This window comes from Drosophila pseudoobscura, chromosome 4, assembly GCF_009870125.1.
Source record: "Drosophila pseudoobscura strain MV-25-SWS-2005 chromosome 4, UCI_Dpse_MV25, whole genome shotgun sequence".
Lineage (NCBI taxonomy): Eukaryota > Metazoa > Arthropoda > Insecta > Diptera > Drosophilidae > Drosophila > Drosophila pseudoobscura.
Genome location: NC_046681.1, coordinates 12,653,749 through 12,679,399, shown reverse-complemented (window position 1 = coordinate 12,679,399; position 25,651 = coordinate 12,653,749). Strand labels below are relative to the sequence as shown.

Sequence of the window (25,651 nt, the reverse complement as noted above, 5' to 3'; positions counted from 1 at the left end):
GGAAAATCATAAGCTGGCTGATGTGCTTTATATTTGTTATGTAGGTAGTTTGTATTTGATTTTCATAGCTCGTTTTTGATTGGTTACATTTAAATCTGAGTTGGGTTACGGTTGGGTTTAGTGGGGGCTAGATAGTTAGAAGCACTTTGCTGGGATACTCTTGAGTAGTACTAATAGACTAGGGTGCAGCGTGTGTGTGGGGAGGGGAGAGCGCACTAGATGTCTGTTTTTGTGGGTGAAGAACTACACACGTCTTTGATTATATTGAGTCTTATTTAGGCTTTACATGGAGTTAAAGCAAGTGCAGAGTAGGCGAAAGTGGTGGGTGGTGGTTGGTGGTTGGTGGGTGGTGGGTGGCTGGTTGGCAGGGGTGTTGCTTGGGGCTCGGTGGGTTTACTTGGAGTGGGGTCGGTGCAGTTGTTGTTCAAGAGATAGAGATACAGAGTTATAGGTTAGAGCTGTTATAGAGTATTACATATTGTTGGATAGAGACAGAAAGAGAGGCAGAGAGCTAGACAGAGTTAGATAGATAGATAGCTATAGAGAGAGAGAGAGAGACAGAGAGAGTGGTAGAGTTCGACAGAGAGTAGTAGTAGTAGTAGTTGTAGTAGAGCAAAAGCACTATAAATTGCTGAGATTTGAATAAAGGTGGTTTAAGCTAATTGTACAGCGCATTTAGTTTTGGCTGGCAGAGCTCTTAGACTTGAAATATATATGTATCTACTCGTATAATAAAACTTCTACTGAGTTGGTATTTAGTATTTAGTATTCGTTCCAAAGCGGCTCTACGTTCTATGTTTTTGTTGGGGGTAGAGTTGGGCACACGCTAGTTTAACTGCAAGATCAAGTAAATAGTTTGAGAAAAATTGAATTCTACTCGTATTATGTAAAACCTAGCATAGAGTTGCCACACTACTTAAGGAATGCGTATGCTCAGTCGCGGGCTGGGGCTTTGTTAAATCAAAATCAGTAGAGTGTGTGTCTCGGGCTCGGAACTGGGGGGATACAAATAGAGAAGGGGGGAGATAGATAGATAGAGAGACAGAAAAATAGAGATCGGAAAGATAGTCTGATGGTGGGTTTGTTGGCTGGGTTAACGGGTTAACGGGTTGGATAAGGGCTGGGGCTGGGGCTGGGGCTGGACTGGAAATTAGATTTTCATTTAAGCTTATTTAGATGATATTCATTTGACGACTTTTTAGGGAATTGCGCTCATTGCTTTTAGTTTTTGATACTTTCGGGGGTGGGGGTGGGACAGAGATTATACTTTTGCTTTGCTGAGTTTAAGTATTTCTTTCTTTTAGTCTTTCTTTGGGTCTTCTTTTGAGAAAGAGAGAGAGAGAGAGAGATACTATTGAGAGAATGTGGTATAGATTTAATTAGGTATTTGGTTTGGTATTTTATATTATTACCCATGACTCAGGTGGATAACGAGGAAATGGAGCTATTTCTTTAGTTGCTACATTACTAGGCAACTCAAGTCTTCCACCTAATTTTCGTAGCTTTCTTCTTCTCGCCACCCGAGATTTCGATCTTAGCATCAATGCGGCCTGCATCTTGTTGTTGTTTTTTTTTCTCTTTTTTTTACGGTTTTTGTTCTTTGATTTTTCGTAAGCTCGTTAGAGCTTGTTGTACGGTTCAATGGTAACGGTAGCGGTAATGGCAACGGTAACAGTAGCAACAGTTACGGTTACGTTTGGAGGAGTAACGGTAGCGTCAGTACGTCACGTCACGTCACTTCACGTTATGTCACGTCGTCACGTTGTCCTGGTTTGTACGGGTATTGGGTGCGTTTAACCGTTCAGAATCAATGGGATGACACAGGTTACGTTTAGGAGCTTAATTACGACAAAACTAAACGTAAGTCAACGTAAGTCGGTCGACTGCATCGGGTTTCACTGTTACGTTCTGTTCGGTTACTCTCTACGACAGCAGCGTAACGTTCGAGGACGTAATGGGCGCTCGTTAGATAGGCACAAAGAGGAGGAGTATAGAAATAGAAGCAAAGAGTAATATTTTGTTGAAAAATATTCTGTGTGTTGTAGTTGTAGTTGTAGTTCTTGTGGTTGTTGCTGTTGTTGTGGTTGAAAAACTGCGTCAGCGCGGGGGCTGGCGCAGCTGAGTGGCGGGCTGAGGATGGGCTGCGTTGATCGCCAGTGGTCGGCTGCGTATCTAGCTCCGTTACGTCGTTGTCGTTGATGCTGACGATGACGTTGACGTTGCGCTGATGTTGTCCGGAAGCGGAACCGGAAGCTGCTTTTCCAACGATGATGCTTCTGACTGCGCTGACACCTGCGACGACGTCTCGTTCGGCGACGCTGTTGTGGCCTCGACCTCGACCGCGACTGCAGCTGCTGCGACTTTTGGTGACGTAATAGCGCGCGCGTGACTCGCAACTGGCGACACATAAACACGATCTACTGCTGAGTGAACTATGTCTATGGCAATGACTGTTCTGGGACTGTTGATTGTGGGTCTTTGACTGGCTTCTCTTCTATTGGTCTATCGTTACGCGGCGTAACGTAACGCCGTGCTCTGCCGTGCTGCTACGTAGCGTTCACGTCACGCAGCATTGTGTTCGTCGGCGATTTCATTTTCGTTTGAATCTTGGCATTGAAAGCTATAAACATTTATTAATATCTATGAATTGACCGTTGCCGTTAGCGTTGGCGTAACGTTAACGTAAGCGCACTATGACGTAATCGTAATCGTAGAGGTATATTTCTGCGCACCTTAGTCTATGCATTGCCTATGCCTATTTATCAATTTATCTGCACGTAGAAAAGTCTTCTAATTCAGTTGAGTACTTATCGGGTTAATGATTGGTTATTGGTTCTCCTAGCCCCAACGTAACGTAATTGACGTAACTAGCTACGTAGTTGTTTAGTTCAGGCTACGATGAGAAGGCAATGTCGTTGTCGAATTTTATTGTTGAAGTAACTTGAATGTTCTCGCCTGTTGGATCACATTTGGTGCATTTAGGTTAGGTTTTGGGTTTTATAAAGTAGAAAAAATATTTAAAGCTTTCTTTTGTTGCACTGCACTGTAATTATTATGCACGACTACGAGTATTTCTATCGTTAGGTATACAAAAGTCGCCTCCAGAAACGTTATTCATATTGATTTAGTTTCGTTTTGCTTGAGTTTAAGAACATTACTTAGATCTGATTGGTGTTGGTGTTTTTTTTGTTTTATTTATTATTTGTTAATTTTTCATATCACATTTGTTGCGGTTTCTATTGGGTTTTCTGAATATTTTTCTCCAATTTTTGTAGTCACGTTTTTTCTGTGCTCTGCTGCTCCATTAATTATTTGCTGTTGGATTTTGTACAATTTTTTGTTGAGTTATTATACTCATACTTTATTAAAGGCCGAAAATTTGAATGTTTTATGTTATGGAAAATTCGCTTAAAAATGCTTACGGAGATGGTGAAGATTCAATTCATTTACCCAGAGTACCGGAGCTCTGGGGGTTTTTTTATTCATGAATAGCCCTACCAAACAATGAGAGCCCTGCCCGTAAACCAAATTATTCATTCATGAAGATAACCTTTCTCGAATGCATTCTGGCCAAATCTTCGACTTGAATCAATTTCCCCTTGACTGAAAAGTTGAGACAAGTCGAGTGCAAAGTTTCCAGGCCGTTGCAAATCACTTGCAAAAATCTGGTGAGTAATGCAAACAAGGAAAATATTTATGGCATATAAGCCATGTAGCTGCCCTGCAATGCCATAATTCAAATGGCAGAGCACACCAGATGAAAGTCCTACCCAGAAAGAGCTAGACATGAGCCAGAGAGGGGGCCCATGGGGGCAGATGGGAGGCAGGGCTAGAAACCACTGAGCTGCAGCTGCCGGAATTCATATGCAAATGCAGCAGCAGCAGCAGCGGCAGTCGGGAAAAGCCTTTGTTAGGCAAGTGGAACACCGACCTAAGCAAAACTGGCAACTGCGAACCCAAAATTTCAATAATTCAACAGCGCAAAGCGGAAAAAGTCACTCGTTGAGCGATGCAGATGAAATTTTAATGAAATACAGATTCATGCAAAAACCACACAGGCACACAATGGCACACATCCACATACACATGACATACACTAGGAAAAAGCGTTGAGTTCTCAAAAATGGGCATAGAAGTTACAATTCTAAGCTTTAAGGAGGGAAGTTTGTTTATGTTTCTTTTCGAAAAGACTCTAAATTCGTCATGTGGTACTTTTAGAAGAAAGAGTCTCACTGGAAAAGATCTGGCGGCGGAGAGAAAAGTATATAGATATTCGGGTATCAAGTAGAATCTAGTAGTTCTGATTTACTCGTATTTACAACATTGTAAACTTGTTTCAGTGTTGCAAACTCGGTTACTTTTCCTCTTGTTCTTGTAGTCTCTGATATCCAGGCTTTAATGAAGAAGGACATACCTTAAAATAATCTCAAATTTGTATCTATAACTTTTTGTGTTTAAACGGTATTCTTTTCAAAGTCTGTGTCTTATTTTTGGAGAATTCAGTTCTGTCATTTTGATCGTTACATTGTTCATTGGTTTTTTCTGAGTGTACAAGCAGCAGTGCAGTCCCAGGGCCGTTAATAGACAATAACATGGCGCACACACACACACTCAGACAGTTGCAATCGCTGACATGTCTGACTCCCTGACTGACTGCGTGTAACATCTAAAAGATTGCTACATTTTCGCAATTAAACGCACAGATCCAGACACACAAACAACACACAGACAAGAAGGACAGAGAGCTGGCACAGACTTCGTTTCGTTTTCTGTGTGTCTGCGTGTGTCTGTGTGAGTTTCTACACATGTTGCTGTTGGGCAGCAACAGCAGCAGCAGCAGAAACAATGGCACGCTGACAACATAAGCGCATACCAACTCGCACAAGTATACTATGAAAATTAATTTGTGCGCCATGATTTTGCCAAAGAGCACGAGTATGACGGGCTATGAGACGAGTGGCGGAGGGACAGGGGCAATGCGGACAATAAGAGTGAAGTGGAAATAATATATGACACTTTATGGTAAATTTCATTAACACTGAATTGCCCTATTCTTCAGTGAGAAATTGTCCTTTGGGTGCCATGCGTTTTATGGCCAATTGTTGTCAAGTGCATTACATGGAGATTTATTCAGATCTGCGCGTAAAGTTAAGTGGATATTCGAGAGATTTTATCCAAGGGAATGTCGATTCAATCAGTCTTGTCATTAAATTGAATTATGATGCACATATTCAATCAATTCATTCCACCCTTTCGCCCTTGTGCACAAAAGGAGTGCCATTTCATATTTATTGATTCATTTATGTCAGATAGTGTGATGCAAGAATATTATTTGGACGGACTTTTCTCACTTGCTTCAATTGCAATCACCTTTAACCTTCCCTCGTCACTACATATATAAATATGCAAGCTCTTTCCTTATGCAAAGTCAACTTTCACATTCAGATGCCGCTTAGGCTGCCAAATCAATACCAGGTCAAAGGTGAAGCATGAAAAGCATCCGTGGAAGCCACTGCCAGCCTGCACAGATAACCTCAATCGACTGTTGCTCGGCTGGCTGGCACTGGGGGGCTGAGCAGCTGTACGGTTAATTAATGTGAATGGCAAGGCACAGTGGGACCTCCGCCTCACGGGAACGGAACATTTTTGGCACTGCGCCCGCTGACTTGTTCACCTGCCACCGGTGCAGCGCCATTGTGCCGCTGAGGTGCTCTCCACGGGCACCTTGTCTACAGGTAATTAAAGGCGGACGAGCCGCCTCTCGACGGAGAATTTGCATATGCCACATGCCGTGAGAAATGGCAACTGTCCTTGTTGAGAGTCATGTTATTTGATTGTCGACAGCAATCCAGGGGTCTGTGTCTGTGCCCGTGTCCGTGTCTGTGTCTCTGTCTGGGTGTGTATCTGCGTGGAAATTCGAACAGTTTGAGAGTGGGGTGTTGTTTGCTGAATGTGGGCTGGAAAGTTCACCTGGGCCAACACACACGCACACACTCACACACTCACACACACACGTTAATTGAGTATAAGTTATTGAGCTATTTCAATGTGGGGCGGGCCTAATCGTAGCTTAATTTGCGGTCAATTTGCGAGCCACTGAAGTTTCTCCACTGTGTACCAATATTTTGCCCTAATCAATTGCCAAATTAGCCATAAACTGCTGAATATAAATCGATTCATCTGAATTTTCCCTTCACTGGGACCTTTTGGATTGTTTCCCCCATAAAACTGTCAAGCGATTTCGAGGCTGCGGAGGGCAGGGTGTAATTTGTGTCTTTTTAAATGATTTTTATTGTCGATGGCAGCGGCAGCCAGCGACAACAATCAAGTTCCTCTGCTTCTCTTTGCACACAGCACACACTGGCCAAACATCGAAGATAAATGTTGGTCGAAGAGCAATAAGAAAGCACAAAAAACCATCGTGCCAAAATCGAAAATGAATTTAAATGTGGCTTTGTAATAAACGATAAGGGTTCCTCCCCTCTCAACGACCTTCTCTGTCGAGTGTGTGTGTCTGTGTGTGTGTGTGTGAGACCATGAATTATGCAACCATAAGTGAATGTAGCCGCCGCAAAGAATGCAATAAACAAGCCACTGTTGGATTGGTGTTTTCCCGTTGTGCAAACAAGGATGATTACTGCTTCATTTACGAGACAGAAGGATACTGTGAGGTATTGCACTTCCAGTATGTCAGTTACAATTACGAAAACAGCCCGAAAACAAGAACAAGAACAAGAACGACATGACTGGCAAACAATTACCAAGGCAGCAGCAAGAAATGGGAAAAACTGGAACAGAACGAACAGAATCCCCACTGATATGGACCCTGGGCAAAAGAGCTGGGGCAGGGACAGGGACAGGGACTACGGCGCCGGCCGCGGGCGACAGTTTGAGTAATTATTGAGGCCGCATGCTGCAGCAGTAACAATCGCCAGCGTCGCACTTTTTGGCAGACTTTTCGAGTAATTGAAAATTAAATTACGATGTCCCGAGGACAGAGGCGAGAGGTTCATTGGAGACTGGGCGCAGAGCACCAAGGCATCGTGTTCATTTGGGCGTAATCGATTTGATTCAACCAATAGATATCGAATCCAGCCGTTGATTGGACAAGAGCGCTGATACGCACTGAACTCAATCCACTGACCGTGAGCCTCAATCACAGACTTAGGACGGAAACGAGGGCTTTGTTCGACTCTCTGTAGTGTGGGCTAATTGGAACTGAAAATAGATGTTGACCTCTGGAGCTACCTTGAAACTACTGATTAAATTCGGGATACATTATTGGACTTTCAAAGGTCATTAGAGCAGGAGAACTTAAAGTGACCTTCACATTAGAGGACTCGCTTCGACCAAGATCAAATTACATCTAAAACATGGCAAACAATTTACTCAGACACTAGTGTACCGCGATTTCCTACCGCCCCTACCGCCCCTACCGCCCTGCCCTCGGTAGGCAATTAATGCTAATGCAGTTATTTATCTCAGTGTCGCCATTTTGCTTATTCATAAATTCTATGGGGCCCCTGCCGCCCTGCCGCCCTACCACCTCGCTATTTTCCACCTTTATTACAAGTTTTTCGCCATTTTCATTTCATGAGACTTGCGAGGCGAGCAGCGAGGGTGTGGGCGGGCCGACAAAATGGTGATGATGATATTTTTTCGCATTTCTGGCGTCCGCCATTTTGCCGCATACTTTTTTCGCTATTTCCCGGCTAATTTACTAGCTGTTGTTTTTGTGAGCGGAGCGTTCAAAACTACAGACTTGCACAGACACAATCTTATACACTAAAAGCATACAGACACACACACACACATACACACAGAGATCTATGTCTCTCTTAGTGATTCACTGGGGACTGGGGAGAAGGACGAGTATGAGACGAAGGAAGTAGAAGTGACGCTGGCGTGGGTGCCTGGGAATATAATAAATTTCAGCCGCCATTCGCTTTTGCCGTTTGCTTTCCTTCTTGTTGCCCCTTTTGTTTTTTTGCACCCATTTCGCGAGGAGTACGGGTACTGGTAAACAGGGTACTCCAAGTGGATGGATGTACTAGAACAGGCTGTCGGAACTACAGCGGTTCTAAGACAGGAAACTACTATATGGCTTATCAGGTCATAAGCAGCTAAGGCCTTCCATTCAAAGTTCCATTTCATTGAGATGGATGTACCTGTTTGTGAAATCTATTGCTGTTCTGTAGATAATGGACACAAACACATACCCCACTAGACTTATTCTCCTCTTCACGGAAGGTCTATTCAATTCAAGGCAGATAGGCTATTGTAAAGAGGATAAAAGGGTGCATAGGAAATATGGATTGAACAAAGGCTGATTCCCAAGTATGTGCCTCCTAATGGGCATTCCAAAGTCGAGCCGGCATTCTTGTTGGTTTTTGAAACATTTTCGTGGACTTGAGTTTTCTTTTTGGTGGCCAGGCGCTTCCTTCTTTAGCTCGGGCTTACAAAGATTTTCTTTTGTGCGGGAGTTCTGTTTAATTTCTGCTAGTTTTATATTTTATTTTGTGTAGATACTGGTATATTTAGCGTGTTTCGCTGCTTATGCAAGCCAAATAATTGCACAGGGCTAAGTTTTTTAATTTTCCGTCTCTCAACCAGTGCTCGTTAAGGGAGCCATGAGCCAAGGGCCGAATGCCGAGTGCCGAGAGTCGAGAATCGTGTGGCGGCTTAAAGGAGACAACTTTAAGTCGTTGCCGCCTCCACCTTGCACTTTTATGACACACATTCCGGGCTGCCATTAGCCTTTTACACAACATTTGGCAAACGGCGCCAGGCAGGGGCCGGCAAAGGGCTGCGGGGGCGGTCGATGCCTGCCAAGCTTTTCGGGCAGCGCATTATCAGGCCGATACAAAGGCACATTATGCACTTCCGATTCTCGGATTGTTGTTATGCATGCACTTGGCGTTATGGCATCGCCTCAAAACGGGGCTGGTCGGGCTGGGCGGAGAGTGGCATGGACATATCGAGCTTCTTTGCTCCTGCCAATGCATGGCTGGTTGTCCTTATTAGAGAGTGAGAGAGAGACTTCGCGGAGAAGTCGCAAACACCCCCCAATAGAATATTTTAAAAGTTTTCTTCTTTAAATTATGAAATCAATAATATTTTATATCTTTCCCCCTCAAATGTTTATTGCATGGCAATGAGAAACTTCGCTTCAGTTGATAGAACTTGAGTAGTAAATAAACTTTTGGATAACCATTCAATAAATATACTAGAAGATCGTGTGGCCATCAATTTTGTCACGCCAAAGGAAATTTAAGAGAGAATGGATGGAGTTAGTGCAGTGGCTACACAACGCCTTCCACGCGCTTACTCACTCTCTCTCTCTCTCTCTCTCTAACACCCTTTTCCTCGTGCAGTGTGTGCGACCTCTGGCGGAGTAGAGCGAGATATAACGGCTGATGTTGATGTAAGAAGAGAGAGAGGGAGAGAGTTGTAAGGGAATACGCGGTATGGAAACAGATAAAATATATTATAAAATTCATTAGGTCATTAGGTGGAGACATGATAAACGAAAAGCAATGTTTTTCCCCTCTCATGACAAGCTCAAACAGAATTGAGAGATCCCTCCCTCCCAGCATTAGCCAACAAATCAATCTTGCCCTTTTCGGGTTCGAGTCCCTTGCTCGACTCAACACCACAATATGCTTATCTTTAAAACAACACAAGAAAAACCGATAAATATCGAAATAAATTGGTGCCATCAAATCATAATTGATGCATTATATAAATGTAATAATACTACACTAAATAACTTAGACACTAACTTAGTTGGAGAGCTTGACTACTATTAACCCATTTACCAGCGCTTTGGGAGGTAGCACCGCAAGGACTTTTAAATACTGAAACACTGGAAATACAATTACTCGGCATGCACAACACAACACAAAGAGGAGAGACACATAAACAGGCGGAGTCCATATGTGAATGGAATTGCGGAATAGTGGGTTCTGGCCAGGATCTGCCGGAAATTACCTCGAGGTGCTCGCACACACAGATGCCCTCCTCGCAGTAGGCGCAGATCTGCCACTTGCGGCCGTTGCCGAGACCCTTGAACAGCAGCTGGGGCTCGTCGGTGAGCAGGGGCTCGTATTGGGTCTGCTGGACGCCCGTGCTGAACTGGAGCTCCCGGAGCTGGCGCTTCAGGCCTCCAGTGACGCCGCCGTCGCCGTCGCCGTCGCCATCCTCGAAGGCATCGCTCCTGCGCATGCGGTAGACGCTGCACTTGCGCTCCAGCTGTCCGGGCGGCGGGTGCATGGGCTCGTGCTCGTGCTCGTCCTCGTCGTAGGCCTCGCCGGCGGTAAGGGGCTGCCTTTCAGCGGCCGTTTCGGGCACCTCCTCTGGCCCGGGACGGCGCAGCTTGGCCACGTGGCCCGGCGAGGCCATGGGCGTGGCCGGCGTTACAATGATGGCATCATGGTGGGGTACAAACATAGCTGCGGCGCCAGTCAACTCTACCTCTATCTCGGCCTCGGCGTCGGCCGATGCCGCTGCCGCGGCCGCCGAAGTGCTGGCCAAGGGAGGAGACGTAGGCGTGGCTGTCTCCAACGAGGTCACTGTCGTTTTAACGCCGACCACAGCCGATGGCAACGCCGCCTCCATATCCATATGCGAGACCAGTGGCAGGGTGGCCGTGGCAGATTTGTGGAGCCGTCCAGCGGCCGCCGCAGCTGCCGCCGGATAGTACCCGGCACTGCTGCCGGAGTGCCGATGCACCAGTTTCGGTGAGACGCGTCCGTGCGACGAGGCGAACTGCTGGTAAGGCGTCTGCGGCGGTCCCGGTGTGGGTGGGGCGACCGCCCCCAGCAGGTGGCTGTGGTGCAGATGGCTGTGCGCCTGCGCGTGGCCATGGCCGTGGCTGTGGGAGTGGGCGTGCGGATGCGCGTGCGAGTGCGAGTGGGAGTGCATGCGCAGCTGGAGCACCGACTGGGTGTCACCCTCGTCTATTGGCAGTAGGAGCTTCGATTGCGTCGTGTAGGTGGCGCTCAGTTTGCGCCCCATGGCCTGCGGGGCGCGCAGGTAGTTCGTCGGCAGCTGGTGGAACTGGCGCGACGCGCTCCGGGTGGGGGTCGAGGCACCGCCGGCCAGCTCGCCGGCTCCCAGCCCCACGGCCCCGGGCGCTTTCGGTGGATGTAGTTTCGCTTGTAGTATTCGGTTTTTCTTCTCCTGGCGCTGCTTCTGACGCGCTTGGCGCGACGCCAGCGAGGCGCCCCCAGCAGCTGCATACATGGCTCTGGGGTGTGGCTCGAGACAGGGAAAGGGAAAGGGACAGGGCTAGGATAGGGCTAAGGTGGTGTTGTACCTCCCTCTAGTTACAAACTAAGCTTAGTGTCTCTAAGTCTCCTTTAACATTCGGCTTGTACGTGTGTGGTTTGTGTTTTGTTCGGTCGCAACCAGTCTTTGGTCGCTTCTCTCTACGCTATAGCTGATATATGTGTAGTGTTGTACCTAGGCTCGGCCCAGAGCTAGATCTGAGTCCGTGTAGTCCCCTGTTGTGACCCCTTTTGATATTATCACCTCGCTTTCCTCGGGCTCTTCATTGACATCTTATTTTGGGCGCTGAAGGCCCTTTCTCTTTAGGCTTCTTCTAGTCCTCTTCTGTATCTGTATATCTGTAAATACTTTGTTTCCAACTCCTGATATAAAGCGGTTCGTAAATGAATTTCACAAAATTGTTAGCAAAAAATTGTTCGGTTTGTGTTTGTTTGTTACTCGCTTGTCCCTGTAAAGATGCCCCTTGCTGCCGTGCCCCGTCCGGATCCCCGTCTGAGACTGGGGGGTGTGCTGCCAATGTCTGGTGTGTTTTGGTGTCCTGTTTGACATAAATGATTGTACTCTGGATTACTTGCTTACGCTGCAACTTCAACTTCAACCTCAACCGAACGGCATGCGAAACGGTTCAAAAAAATTGTTTGTGGTGAAACCATCAAAATATACATAATACATAATTTGTTAAGACCTAACTGAAAAATATTGTTTTGTTTGGTTTTGCTTTGTTTCAACTTCAACTTAGGCTAGGGTTATCCAAAAGATATATGTTTTGTGCATATTCGCAGTGTTGTTCTCTATTCCGTACCGTCTGTCTATCTCTGGTTTGTATATCAAAAAATATGTTTCAAAAAATTCGCTATCGCTGTCTAGGTTTTGTATTTTATCTTTGGTTTTCTCTCTGTTTTGTTTCAGTGTCTATTAAAATATGTTTCACAAATATTTGCCTTCCACTCTCCGCTTCTGCTTATAAACATTTAAAAAATATTCTCTGTCCACAATCAAATTGCATACTTCTGGGCGTATTGTCTGTGTGTGTCCAACCTCATCCTCATGATCGACCTTCAACCTCCAATCTCATCTCAATTCATGTCGTCCTTTTTGCGGCTGGAGCTGTGTTTGGTTTCTTCTCGGGAGTACAATAAAATAAATCGAGTATTTTTCAAGCTGCCTGGGTTATTTGTATTTGTAAAATTTGCTATGCATATTCTTCTCTTTTGTTGTTTTGTCTAACTAATGTCCCAAAAAGCACCTAGAAACTATACCCACATATACATATACACATATTTAATATTGTTTCTGGTACTAGTATTTGTTTTTGGTTTTTTTCTTTAACGATTTCTTGCAGCTTCTCGTTTTAGTTCAGCTTCGCACCGAAGCCCTTGGAAGTGATCTAAACTCTTTTGAATATTCCTCTAGCATTTACAACTTTGACCAAACACACACACACACATCGAGTACATCAGGCTATCATCTGTTCATGCTACATTTTTCACTTGAAAAGGGCTTTCCCTCTGGCGGAAATGCCCCTTGGACCTGGCTCGCTGCACAACATTATCGGCTTTATCTAAACTTAGATTACAGACGGATTTACTGCAAGGAACACCATATATATGAACATAACTGTACTTAAGCTTAATGTACATCCGATGGATAAAAATGTTACAATTTATTAGCTAAGCAGCGCTGCAAAGGGTGTCAGAGTGTAGGAGAGACAAGAGGGTAATATACAGTAAATATATTTGATTAGTTAAGACCCAAACGTAGTCATTGCAAAGTTCTCATTGGTGCACCCAACAAACTGGTAAATGGGTTAATATAGTAAAGGGTGATAGATAATACAAAATCAAAGTTCTAAAATAAGACATAACTTCAAATCACAAAAGAGATACCAGCACATCGAGGAAGACCCCAAATATTTGTGTTTTCTTTTAATATCTTGATGCCACTTGGTGGATTTTCCCCAAAAGCAACAACGAACCCAGATTCAATCAAATAGAAATCTTTTAAGAACTGCAGCTTGCGTCCCGCAGTGCCAGGAAGTTCCGTGCCTCCCCTCACATTTTTGTGTGCCATAAAATCCCAAGCTCCCCCTCCCAAATGGGGTGGAAAACTGCAGCACTTGCCAGTATCTCCCCGCTTGCACATGTGACCCCAAAAAAAAAACACTGCATTCCTTCAGAAATATCTCCATTGATTAACATGCCGTTTCCTGTTGCCACTTCGTGAATGTGGATTTTTAAACATTTTGTAATTTAAGCGAAATTCTCTGGCCCTCATTTTCCGAACATTTTGTTTTCATTTTATTGTTTGCATGCAATTTTGTCGTTAACACGCAAATTATAAAGGAAAAGGCCATCGCCCGCATTTCGCTGGTGGCTTGTGTTTCTCAAAGGACCTTAACATTTGCCAAGGCGGCGGGCCAAAGGGTTGTGGCAAGGCATTCAGGGTCGCCAGCACTCACCTACGAGTGTGTATGCCCCAGGAACTTCTTCCACTTTTCCTGATTTCATTTCCTCTGCCATTTATTGCTCTTGCCTTTGCCCTCTGCCTTTTTTTCTGCAGCTCTGCACCTTTAGAACTATTGTATTTTTCCCGTGGCCTGCGTAGCTTTCATGTTGGCCAACTACAATAGGTGGCGACAATGTTTTAGGCTCTTAAAACACTTTGTTGCGCGCGCGTGTGTGTGTGTGTGTTTATGTAACAATTTGTACGGCTTTTGGCTAAGCCTAGCACGCACTCAAGGCTAATTAAAACTCAGCCACGGCAACGCCCCGAAAAACCTAAAAAAAAAGTAGCGAAAAATAAAAGGAAAATAGGGGAAAGGGGAAGGGGGAAGGGGGAACGGGGAAGTAGGGTAGAGGGGGTCCGGCCACAACAGTGCCAGCTGGCAGGTATATAGGACGTGTCCGATTGGGGGTACGAGCCCGGTACGAAGTTGGCCCAAATGTGCTGACGCTGACGCTGACGTGTTGCTTGGCAGTGCTTTTCATTATATTTTTGGCAAAAACAAAACTCCAAACAATGAGAGCAGGTAAATGGAACAAATAGGCCAATAGGTGGCAACATCAAGAAAGTTCAAAAGGGACATTTGCAAAAATTAAATGAAATGAATTTTATGAATGATCAAGAAGGTTCGCCTTAATTATGAGGAAACCTAAGAGCCTGTTCTTTTCTCTCACGAAATCCTTTAATCGTTAGAGAACCGAACCGATATGAACCCATACAATAGCTGACATTCAGAAGTGTAAAATAAGTTATATTTAGCAATTTGAAAGGCTTTCAGGTCGCCAAGTAGAAAGGCAATTAAACGTTTTTTGCTAATTAACAAAGTTTGCACTGCCAGCATTTTAATTGCCAGCCTATTTACATATTGGCCATTTGTTGGCAAAAAGGTCAACGGGAAGCGATCTAGCAGTTGGTAACAACAACACGCGCAGATTTCGCATGCAGACCGCAAATTAAACTGGGCCACAATGGCGTGGGCCAGGAAATATGAATTTAGATGATAGCAATTAAGGCTGCCCCCCCCCCCCCCCCCCTCGCCACTGGCCAAGGCAGGTGGCAGGTGGTCCCTCTGAAGAGCAACAATGAAAATCAATAGTATTGCATCCCACCCTCCGGGAGAGTCAAGGCCACAGGCCACGAGGGGCCACAAGAGGCACGAGATCACGTGAGAAACACCAAAATTGTGGGCTAAATTATGCAAGTTCGGTAATTACAGTCTAGTGCCTCGCCGTCTCAGGCCCAGGCGTGTGTCATTATCCTCAAAAAAGGCAGCAATTGTTTTGCAGCAAAGACGCCCACACACTGGACCTCCCAAATGCCCCCACACGCAAAACATCAGATGACTCAACATGTGCCCAGTTACGCAAATCGAGCTGTCTGACTGGCCACAGGAGACATTACATCAAGAGTCTGCCATTCAGTCGGTCAGACAACGCGGCGTATACGTCATACAATGAGGAGATGAGGCATGCAGCAGCAGCAGCAGCCAAAAGGCAGGTAGAAATGAACCGAGCCGAGGCGGTTCTCTTTATTCATTCATGGCGGATGCATACTCTCGTCAGAGCCGCTCACAAATATACAAGCCATACTCGTATCATTTATAAATGGGGTGTTCTGGAAACGATTATCGTATGTTCCTCTGAAGACTGTATAAATTTCAACAGAATATAAATTTACAAGAGTATTAAGAGTAAAAGAGTATTTATTAGTGTTCGAGTGTGAAATTAAAATACTTCAAACACATTTTCTTCTTCCAAATTGCCATCAAATCTTCAGATATTTTTGTGGCAAGAAAAGTTTAACTTTTTTCCAGCTCAAATTCTGCCGTAATTCGGATGTTTCCGCTTTCCAGAACATGCTCGATTAAGTCATTTATGCTACAGTTTACCCCCGTGTGCAATATGCACACACTGGCGCACAAAAGCCCGCCGTAGTGTGCCCAGGGACCTGCCAATGGCTTCCATCAGACCGCACACACACACACAGACACACTGGAAATGGCAGCTGCGCCACGGAAAGTTGTCTACGCAGCAGTGTCAAGGAGTCCGAGGGGAACGCGGAAAAGGATGATGATGGGAAATGGAAAAAGTGCTGCCTTCAGTACCGCCACGGACACAGGCGGCCTTTGTATAGCCGTCATCCGAGCAAAACTGAGATTGAAATTAAAATTTAAATTTGTTTTAAGTTGATTTTTGTGGCATGGCCAATGGGTTCCGTGTGTGGCGAGTTTTTTTTTACTGTTTCGGGGTATTTTTTTCGTCACTTTCGGCAGGATAATTACCCAGGTGAGCCCTGCAATTATTATTATTAATTTTGTTCCCCTACAAATGCAATTTAAAAGACAATTCACCGCTCACGCTATCCTCATTCCCTTAACCGTACAAAATAATTGAGAATATTACGAGTGATTGAATATTCTCTGAGTGGATTGGCTCAAGGACTTCGTCTGGCATGAAATTGTTATGTGAATCGAACGCATGACGCCCCCAGCCTGTAGTCCTCGTCCTAATCCGTAGACCTCTTACGCTCACCTTCGCCAGATATAGGCCACTGCTATTTATCGTTTACTTAAGTGGTCTCAATAAAAGAGGAAAGTTGGCGCAAAAGAAAGTCGGCGTCATTGCCATGCAAATTATGAGTAAAATAATTTGCTTCCAATGCGGAGCACTCCCCATCACGCACACACATCGGAATAGATAGTGGAAATAAATTGATATATATACGGACGGGAATATGTCCGTATAGCACCCAGAAGAGCCGTCCAAACAGAACCGGAAATATTATTGATTATCGCAAAAGTAAATGCCAATAAGCGTCTATTTTCGTTCATTATTCTATTTCGATTTCGATTTCAATTTCAATATTATGCATATTATATTTGCGCATTCGATGTGCAAGGGAAAAACATTTCCATTTGATAGCTCTCCCCGTTTTCCCTTCTCCGCACTCCGGGACTCTGCCTGCCATTTTTCCACCTATTTTTGGCAGCAAGCCGTCGCTTGATTTCTTAAGTAAGTGGAGCAAATGTTTTCCTCTTCCATTCGGCATTCGCATCGGCATTGGCATTCGGCAACGGCTTTGCCTAATAAGCAGGGCTTTCCCTCTTTCGGTCTGCTGTCTAGTTCTGCTTCCTCGACACTTTCGATGGGAAAGGAGCATACTTTTCCTTTCGTTTTTTTTCCCCACTTTTTTGGTTGAAAATTTTAATTAAAGTGTTGGAGGAACAAACTGACACCAGGCTCGGGTGCTCTACTAACTGACTGACTGGCTGGCTGGCTGACTGACTGGCGTGCATGGGTCGCTGCCTTGGCAAGCAGACACTGGCCCAAAGTACGAGCAGCATGCGACTCGTTCAAGAACTGCATGTCAAAGTAAGTTCAGAGCGCTCTCTGACACTGGCAATGGGCTGGTTGTCAGCCCGGAATGACAAGCGAACTTGAACTGCTCAATGGTTATGCATAGATTTACAACATATGGCAATCGTTTCATTGCGAATCTTTAAAAGAGCTTTGGCAAGTACAAACTCCGAACTAAGATCGATGACATACGCCATAAAAGAGTCGATGTATGTATCCGAGGAGAGTATCTGGTCGGGTTCTGCTTCCACTCTGTGTACCTTCAAGTCTCTATTTGTCAAGGATAAAGTCCATTCGAAGGCCCTCAAAAAGTCACTGTAGTTAGGGATACACGTTTACTGAAACAACATGAGCTTGATTGCAAGACCACGAAATGGAGAGCAAAGACGACTTCCCAGTTTAAGTTTCAGTTTAAAAAAGAAGAAGGTTAAGAAGGAATTGAGATTGGATTCAAATGTAATGCGTGATATACTAATACTCGCATGGTAACCAGCTTTTATGATGATCTTGCACACTCGTGTACTCGGTTTAGGCAGCCATCCCGGCGTATACGTGATGCGAGCATGTGCCATTATTTCCGCTTAATTACAGCCGTAAAAAGTCCGGCGAGCGCAATGTTGCGTAGAATAAGCCTCATATTAAGACAAAGCACCCATGCGAGCCGATGCACAGCCGGCAACAGGCCGCTCCCCCTCCCCATGGCGCCCCATAAATTAAACGAGGAGGAAAACTGGTAAAAGAAAATCCAATGGCTGGGAAAAACTCCTATGAAGGGGCCGAGCTGTGCCCCCCTCCTAATGGCTATTACACTGGGCCCAGGAAGGGGCAGGGCCAGAGCGCTGGACAGCCGAGTCGAGACCATTTGGCCAGTTAAAAGCGCGCACGGAACTCGCTGCAAATGACATAAACTGCAAGTGAAGCCGACAGTGTTTATTGCTTTTTATGGTGCCGCTTAATGGTGGCAGTCGCATGGGGCTCGGGGCAGGGGGACATCAATGGAAGCTCCCTTGATGACGCTGTGCAACAGTCGGACCACCACGAAGTCCATCGCTTCAATGCAAATTGAGGGAAGCTCTTTCGCTTTGGATTTCAGAATTTTCCACTGAATTTTTTTTGCACAGATCGATGGGTAGCCCAGGGCTTGCAACTTATATTTTCCATCTACACCAATATATACTCGAAGTATTTCTCTCCACCATTTGTTTCTTTATTGCCAGAAATTATAATGGCAACGTTTTTTATTTACTCGCTCGGTGTGTCCCAGAAAGCCATAAAATATCACGCCTGCCCCGGCCCGTTCAGGTTTTAGTCGAGGATGTTTGCCACTGGAAATGACCACGCCCTTTCGGACCGTACCAGCCCCCACTTAAAAGTTGCACTGCCATTTTGCTATCTGTTTCCTTCACTCCAACTCTCACTCCGACTGTGCTGACCTCTTTGTGTGGGTGTCGAAGTCTCAGAATTTATTTTTGCATCTTCTGCATTCTCAACAATTTTGCAATTTATTGTTTTCTCTGTATTGAGGTCAGTTCGTTAGGAGCAGGCTCTTCCTTTGCCACTGCCACTGCCTCTGCCACTGCCTTTGTTGTCCTTTCAATACCAGCAAAGGGGAAAAAGTGAAGAGAGAAATGAGGTTAGTTGTGTTTAGACAACATGACCCAAGAGCGAAATACAATCAGCATATACTATATGCATTGCTTGTACGAATATTAAGGGGAAGTCAGGCCAAACACAAAGACAATGGCTGGCTGGCTGGGTCAGCACAAAAGGTCTGACATATTGGCACACTTGGTGTTTGATTGATTTTCTTTCAGCCACAGACCCTCGTCACTTATAAGCCTCCTGAGTACGAGTAGAAGCTTCCCACTGAGCTAAGCAATTAATGGCAGCGGCCAGACTTGTTGATTCAACGCACCAGGACACGCCGCAGGAGGCACCGCAGGAGGCACCCGGTGAGGGGGTGACTTTTATGGTATTTGCACGCCCACAAAACGAATCGGGAAACAAAAGAGCCGCCCCACCAATGATAGCCGGGGTATCTAGGTGTGAAAAGGTGGCAGGAGGTGGAGATAAAGTCACTTCTGTGATATACAAATAGATTGCTGTGTAAATACATCGAATGACACGAGAAGAGTATCGCGGCAACCGACAACAGGGAACCAACAGGAACAACAGGAGCACTAACAACTACAAGCAAACATCAACCAGAACCCGTCATTGTCATTGTTATCTACTCAACGTGCTGGCTCCGCACTGTGACCCCCGCTCTGACCCCTGATCTATCACCCCGACCACGCTGACAATGACAGGTGAGTGTGCCAGCCAGCCAGCCAGTCAAACCAGTGAGCCGGGCGTAAATCGGAAGAGAAGGCAAGCCGCGTTATGCAAATGCCACCTGCAAATGGAAAATGTTACATTGTTGACACTGCAACAAGGCGTGGGGGGCGGGAGAGGGGGGCGGAGTGACATTGGACTGGATCAAACAAATGGCTAACCACTGGCATGGAAAAACAAAGTTGTACAAATAAATCTTCTGTTTCCATCAGTAAAACATGTTCAACAAAGAACACGGCTGCGGTTTCCAACCATTTTTTTTACCTCTTTTGGTCGGCAGAGGAGTTCCTAGGAAGGAATAAACTTAACCATTAAATTCCCATCAAAATTAGACGCCTAATGGTATGTGTTTGGATCACAGATGCCATTTAATTAATGTCGAATCAGAGAACCGCAGTAGTAAATGCAGCAAATAAGCCCCGTTTCATTCAGTACTCCCAAAGTCCGATACGGACCACAAAACAGCATTGGCAACAGCAGTTTCGGTCAACGGAAGGCTTGCATTTAGGAGCTTAGTGAATAATGCAAGCCCTGGGCCAGACACAGGTATGCCAGTCGGGCAGCCACCCAGCCAGGCAGCCCTCGGGTGTATCTGTGCATCTTGTAGATACAAGACCCATAAACAGCTGAATGCAACTCTTATGGCTTGGATTTGTATCCCATTGTTTGGACGAGGGCCCCGTCTGTGTGTGTGTGTGGTCCAGTGCAAATGAAGTGCAGTTCAAGTGCCATCATTGTCATGGGCGATGGGATAGACATTCTGGCCCGGAACGTGGCCGGACCCAAACAAAACAGAGCCTGAGCCCAGCTGAGCTGACAACGAGCATCTGGGGAGAACATAACCCAATTAGTTTTAGGCTCTTGCCACGACACATGCCAATTCATTTGACGGCGACACCTGAAGTGGCCACAACTGTGGGAGTGACTCCCTATCTCTCTGGCACTGGCACTGCCACTGGCACTGACCCTTACTCATTTGCATTTGCATTTGGACTTGCATTTGCATTTGCGTCACATTTTTAAGTAATTTGTGTACTGGAATTCATTTAAGGACAAAGAATGGAATGCTAAATGCATGAGAGACAAAAGTCTTGCGAATGCAAATGAACAAATGACCCTGGCAGGCAGGCAGGCAGGTTTTTTCGAGGACAACCACTCGAGCTCGGGGCTCGAGTCGGTGCAGCCTCCAGTTGCAAAAGCAAAACAACACTGCACAACACGGTACAGAAGAAAGCGAAAAAGCTGCCTAAGTAGGCGTTGAGTGTTTGCTTCCTGCCACACAACAGCAGTAGCAGCAGCACAAGCAGCGGTAGCAGCCGCAGCCGCAGCCGCAGCAGCAACAGCAGCAACAATAACCGCACACAATGTCAACAGCTCGACTGCGACCGAGACCGAGACTTAGACTGCGTCTGAGGCTGAGACGGAGACAGAGACAGAGTCTGAGGCCCTCGTAAGTAGGCTACGGTTTACAGCCTGGAGAACAGAGCCTGCCGAGGCGAGGTCCGGAAAACAAAGCAACACTTAAAAGTTAAAGCAAATGGAAAAGTGTACTGCCAGACCCAGCAGCGAGGAAAATTGCAAAGTATGGAAACCCACCCGCACCCACACCCACACCCACACAATCTCGCCCCCTGTACACGTATAGGGGCTCCAAATTAGCTCCTCAGTCATTAAGGACTTGTTTGCGTTGCCTGAGTTAAGGGTTCGGGAATCTCAGAGTCAGAATTTACTTTGGACCTAGATGGATGGGGGAGTGTGTTTAAAGATCTTTAAGATTGTGCGGGAGCCTTTACATTTTCCTGTGCCTTGCTTTATGCCGGAAAATATTATGCTTAATTTGTTGTTCTAGCTGATGTTTTCTTAGGCCACCCCCAAGCCCCCCGCCCACAGCCGCATCCCTCCACCAACGTGGAGCTTAAATGCAAATTCAAGTTAATAAATGACAGGCCTATCGCCACGCAAACTGGGGCCATAAACAACCTTAAACCGGGCGAGGCCGAACGGGCTCAAAAGGCTGATGGCTGAAACATTCTCCCATTCTGCCTTCTCCTGCATCTGCCGCAGTCCTGCCATGTCCCTGTCAATAAGCGTAAATTTGCCAAATACAAATAATCTTTTTGTTGGGGCTCTCTCTCTTTAATCTGCCAGACTTAAAATCTCAACAAAAACCTGATAAACACAGGACACGTACATTTGCGACTGCGATTCCGATTCCGATTGCAGCCAGCGGAACGGGATATTGTGCAAATTTAAATGAATTTAAAAATCAACGACTAATAGAAATTGCAGTCGGCTGCCAAGTTCCGCACTGGGTTCCGCTCCGCGAGGGCAGCGGCTCGTGCCACCAGATCTGGGCACTCCACTTCCACTGACCCTCCAAGTTGGCCAAAAGTTTTTAAGTGGCGCACATTGCCTGATTGGCTGTTTCTGATTTAAGCTAATTGCATCGTGAGAACGGGCAAGGGGCAGGTCAGGGATTACTTGAGCAATCTGGGGGCTGGAAATCGGAAGGCATTCCCAGTATACTATACGTTTATAGGGCTTAAAGGAGTGTCTCTGAATTTATTCTGTTCGTGTGTTTTTTTCTTGGTTTAGCCAACAGTAAAAGAAGTAATCCCCCCTGTAGAGGGGCCTATGTCTATACTTCGTATATAGGGAACTAAGTCTAAAAAGCTGGCCAGGAGAAGCGCGGGAGCAGACAAACAGCACGGCATTTATCTCAACCGCAAAATTGTCTGCCATATTTCATTTGAAATGCAGCACCTGCAGCCGGACAGGCCACGGGCCCGGAACAGGCCAGAGGGAAAAACTCGCATGGAAAATGCTGAAAGCAAAATGTCAACGATGGAAAGCGGGAGACAAAAAAATTCAAAGAAGTGGAAGGACGCGGCCAAAGGAGGCCGACCGCAAGGAACAGCAGCGGCAGCAGCGGCTGTAATCAACAACATCAGCATAAACTTGGCTAAAACACACGCACACTTACGCACCGGCCAGACATGGGCGGCTGTTGGAAAATCCGGGGAAAAGTTTTTCGCTTTCTGCGGCTTTCCCAGCTGCACTGGGGGCGTGACCGAGCAGGAGACGACTGGCCCAACAAGACATATCTAATAACATTAAGTAGTTTGCGCCTCGTTTGAATTATGGCCACGTTCGCTGACGGCAGCGGCACTGGCAGCGGCAGCCTGTGTGATGAGTGGTGGGGCCATGCCCCCTGCCACGGCCCCCAGCATTCCACCCATTCGAGCCTTTTTCTTGCCAGCATTTAGTTTCTATGCGTTTGCCGGTTGGCCACTTTGCACTACTCGCATTTTCGCTGCCGCTTGGCCAAAACTCAATTTTGAAAAATTACCGCCAGACACGAATCGGTACGAGGCGAACGCTCCCTGAAGGTCAACGCTGGCAGCCACAGTAAGGAAATTAATGGAAAGGTCCTTAGAACACTATGGAAATGGTTCAAGCAACTGGCAACGAAATTATAGGCAAGATTTGCCACACAGAAGGGCACTGCAATAATAACACATAATCATTGGAATAATCTATCTAAGATATTGGGAACCCATTGCAGCGAGTGAGCCAGGGGTTGATGCACAAGCAAAGCCAGTTATAAGGGGGGGTGCTTGCCTCCATAATTATATATTATATATAATTATATTATAATTATAGTTTGTTATATTTTAAATATTTTTGTGATGTATAATTAATTGTTAAATATTTTCGTAGATTATAGTACCTTATACCTTCCAGAAAGGAAAAGGTCTAACTATAGAATAAAATGTATAGAGAGATATAGAAATGTATCTGGAAGAGAGTGTGCCGAAATCACGGCGTATCTTAATCCCTCATAATCCGATTCCAAAACACCAGGGAACAGGGAAATGGATCCCTTCTCTGAAGGCACATCTTATGCACATACATCCATCCACTCGTACTCGTACTCGTGTATGATACTTTTAATAATATAATTTCGAAATTATATCATATCCTTTCGCAAACTGCTTTCTGCTGTCTGCCAGAACAAAAATATAAAAAGGTCAAAGGTGGGTCCGCCCCAGGCAGCCCTCAGCACTCTGCAGAGCAAAAAGAAAACACCGAATACGGGTGTGCCACAAACAACAAACAGCACCTGAACAAAGTTGTCTCAGCTGCCAGACAACGACGACGCCAAAAGCGAAAAAGCGAGAAAACTTTCGCATAGAAAACTTTCCATTTGCATTTTTTCATATTTCGCAAGATGTGCGCCAGGATACTTTCACTACCCTTTCACTACCCTTGGTCTGTCAGTGTGGGTGCCCCTGTGGGTGGCCCCTGTGGGTGCCCCTGTGTGTGCCCCTGTGTCTGGCCTAATTAAAGCGGCTGTGGTGTTAATGTAATTGCCTGGAAATGAGTAACGCTCTTGTGGCAACAAATTAGCAGCACATTACAGGTAAACAACACAGCTCGCCTGGCCATAATTTGCAATTTATTGCAACGAAGACACACGCTACTCTCTCGTAATGAGAGCCCGAATTTGCATTTAAATTGCAACTAAAACGAATGAATCTTTTCCTTAGATAATAAACAAATTATTTGTTTTTTACTTTGGCACATAATTTGCAATTCTTTAATTCTTGTCGGGAATATCTATCTGTTTCTCAGAATCCGAGTTTTAAATTCTATGAAAATTTGGGGCTTCACCCACCCTATATTTTTCTGTTTTTATTTACATACAGTCATGTATATATAATACATTCGCTTTTCACTTTTTCTGTGGGGCGGCTGTCATTATCATTTTTCATACTGTCTGGCTGTAGTGTTGTTGGTGGCTGCCCGCTGGTGGCTCTGGGGCTAGGCAAATGGCAGGGCAGCACAAATGTATGTACATTCCCTACATTCCATTCCTGTTTTTGCTTTTTGGCAGTCTCGAGTTACCTTTTGTTATTATTTCCCCCTGATTCAATTTATCATTATTTATTCTTTGTGAATTATTTTGATTATATAAAGGAATATTTCAATTGTCCCTGGGAATTTGATATATTGCTGCATGAATTCATAATTCAACTGATATTAATCATTTTACTAAATGATTTAAGACGAATGTTTCAGTGTAAAAACTTCATCTGCCGCACCTGTTTTCGCCCCGATTTTCTTTAAGTGGTGGTCTGTTCCGAGTCCCCCTATTCGAGGTCCTGAAATATTTCTTTCAACGAACGCCAAAACTCTTGATCCATTGTTCATTGGTCTTTAAAGTCAATCAAGTAAATAGGTTTATAGTATTAAGAAATTATTTCGCCAGGATTCTTTATCTTAAACCATATTCCATTATTTTTTTGCATACAATTTTCAATCACAACTTCATTCAAAAACGTAAATTGAATTTCATGGTATAAAGGACAAATAATATTTGAATTTTATTATTATTTCATTATTATTATGCATAAAATGGAAAGATTTTAGCATTTAGATCGTATTTGATATTTTTATTTAATATTTTATAACAAGAATTTTGTTTTTATTCGTTTATATTATTTCGCATTACATTTCACTCGATTTTAAATAATTCATGGGAAAATGCATTCTCTATTATTTATATATGAATTCTGTTTAATATTGAATTTCTTCACCAACTCCAGAGTTGCATATTGTATATATTTAATTTGTGATATTTATTTTCCATTATTCGATTTGTATATTTTGGATGTACTGGTATTCCCATAAGGTTGCTATAACTGCATCCAATTGCATATTCAATTTTTCGGCCTTCTCATTTTCATTTATATATAATTCGCACGTGTCGATCAAAGCAATTGACGGTTGGATTTGAGAGGGATTTGCACTTGTTATTGATTGATTTGATTTCTGTTGTTGTTTGAGCTGGCTTTGCATATGCAGCAGTTGTCACTCATGCGTCGCCATTCGGCGGTGGGAGGAGTCCGCGGTGCCTGGCTCCCTGCTCCTGGGTCGCCTTACCTGTACCTGGAGCTGCACCTGAACCTGCACCTGGTCGGCGGCGACGTCTGAGTGACAATAGCAGTATTTGATTTCGGTATCGCCGTCCTTTGTTGTGGTCACCTTGATCCGATTGTAATTGCGATTCCATATTACATTTGCACTGTAATTTTTGCATTATTTACTTGGCAAGGGGCTCGGAGTCGAATGAATCATTAATCGCTTGCTCCATGCTTTGGTAGGCG

At 45.0% G+C, this 25,651-nt stretch overlaps 2 protein-coding genes and 1 pseudogene across 4 annotated transcripts in view; all 3 read right to left on the bottom strand.

Moving 5' to 3' along the window:
* The window catches only part of LOC6903438 (mucin-5AC), a 25,811-nt gene extending 14,541 nt beyond the window's left edge, over window positions 1-11,270 (bottom strand). For 2 of the 3 annotated variants that reach the window (XM_015179891.2, XM_015179892.2), the window contains exon 1: window positions 1,413-1,579. In XM_015179891.2, the coding sequence (XP_015035377.2) occupies window positions 1,413-1,556 (144 nt within the window). In that variant the 5' untranslated portion in view covers window positions 1,557-1,579. Of the gene's footprint in view, window positions 1-1,412; window positions 1,580-9,990 lie in introns of those variants that run through there. The other variant, XM_002132281.3, reaches the window with a different exon arrangement.
* Window positions 1,809-25,651, bottom strand: LOC117184237 (uncharacterized; annotated as a pseudogene).
* Window positions 12,605-25,651, bottom strand: part of LOC6903442 (lysine-specific demethylase 7B) — a 66,453-nt gene continuing 53,406 nt past the window's right edge. The window contains exon 5 of the mRNA XM_002132285.3: window positions 12,605-12,969. The gene's annotated coding sequence lies outside the window, so the exon portion shown is untranslated. The remainder of the gene's footprint in view (window positions 12,970-25,651) is intronic.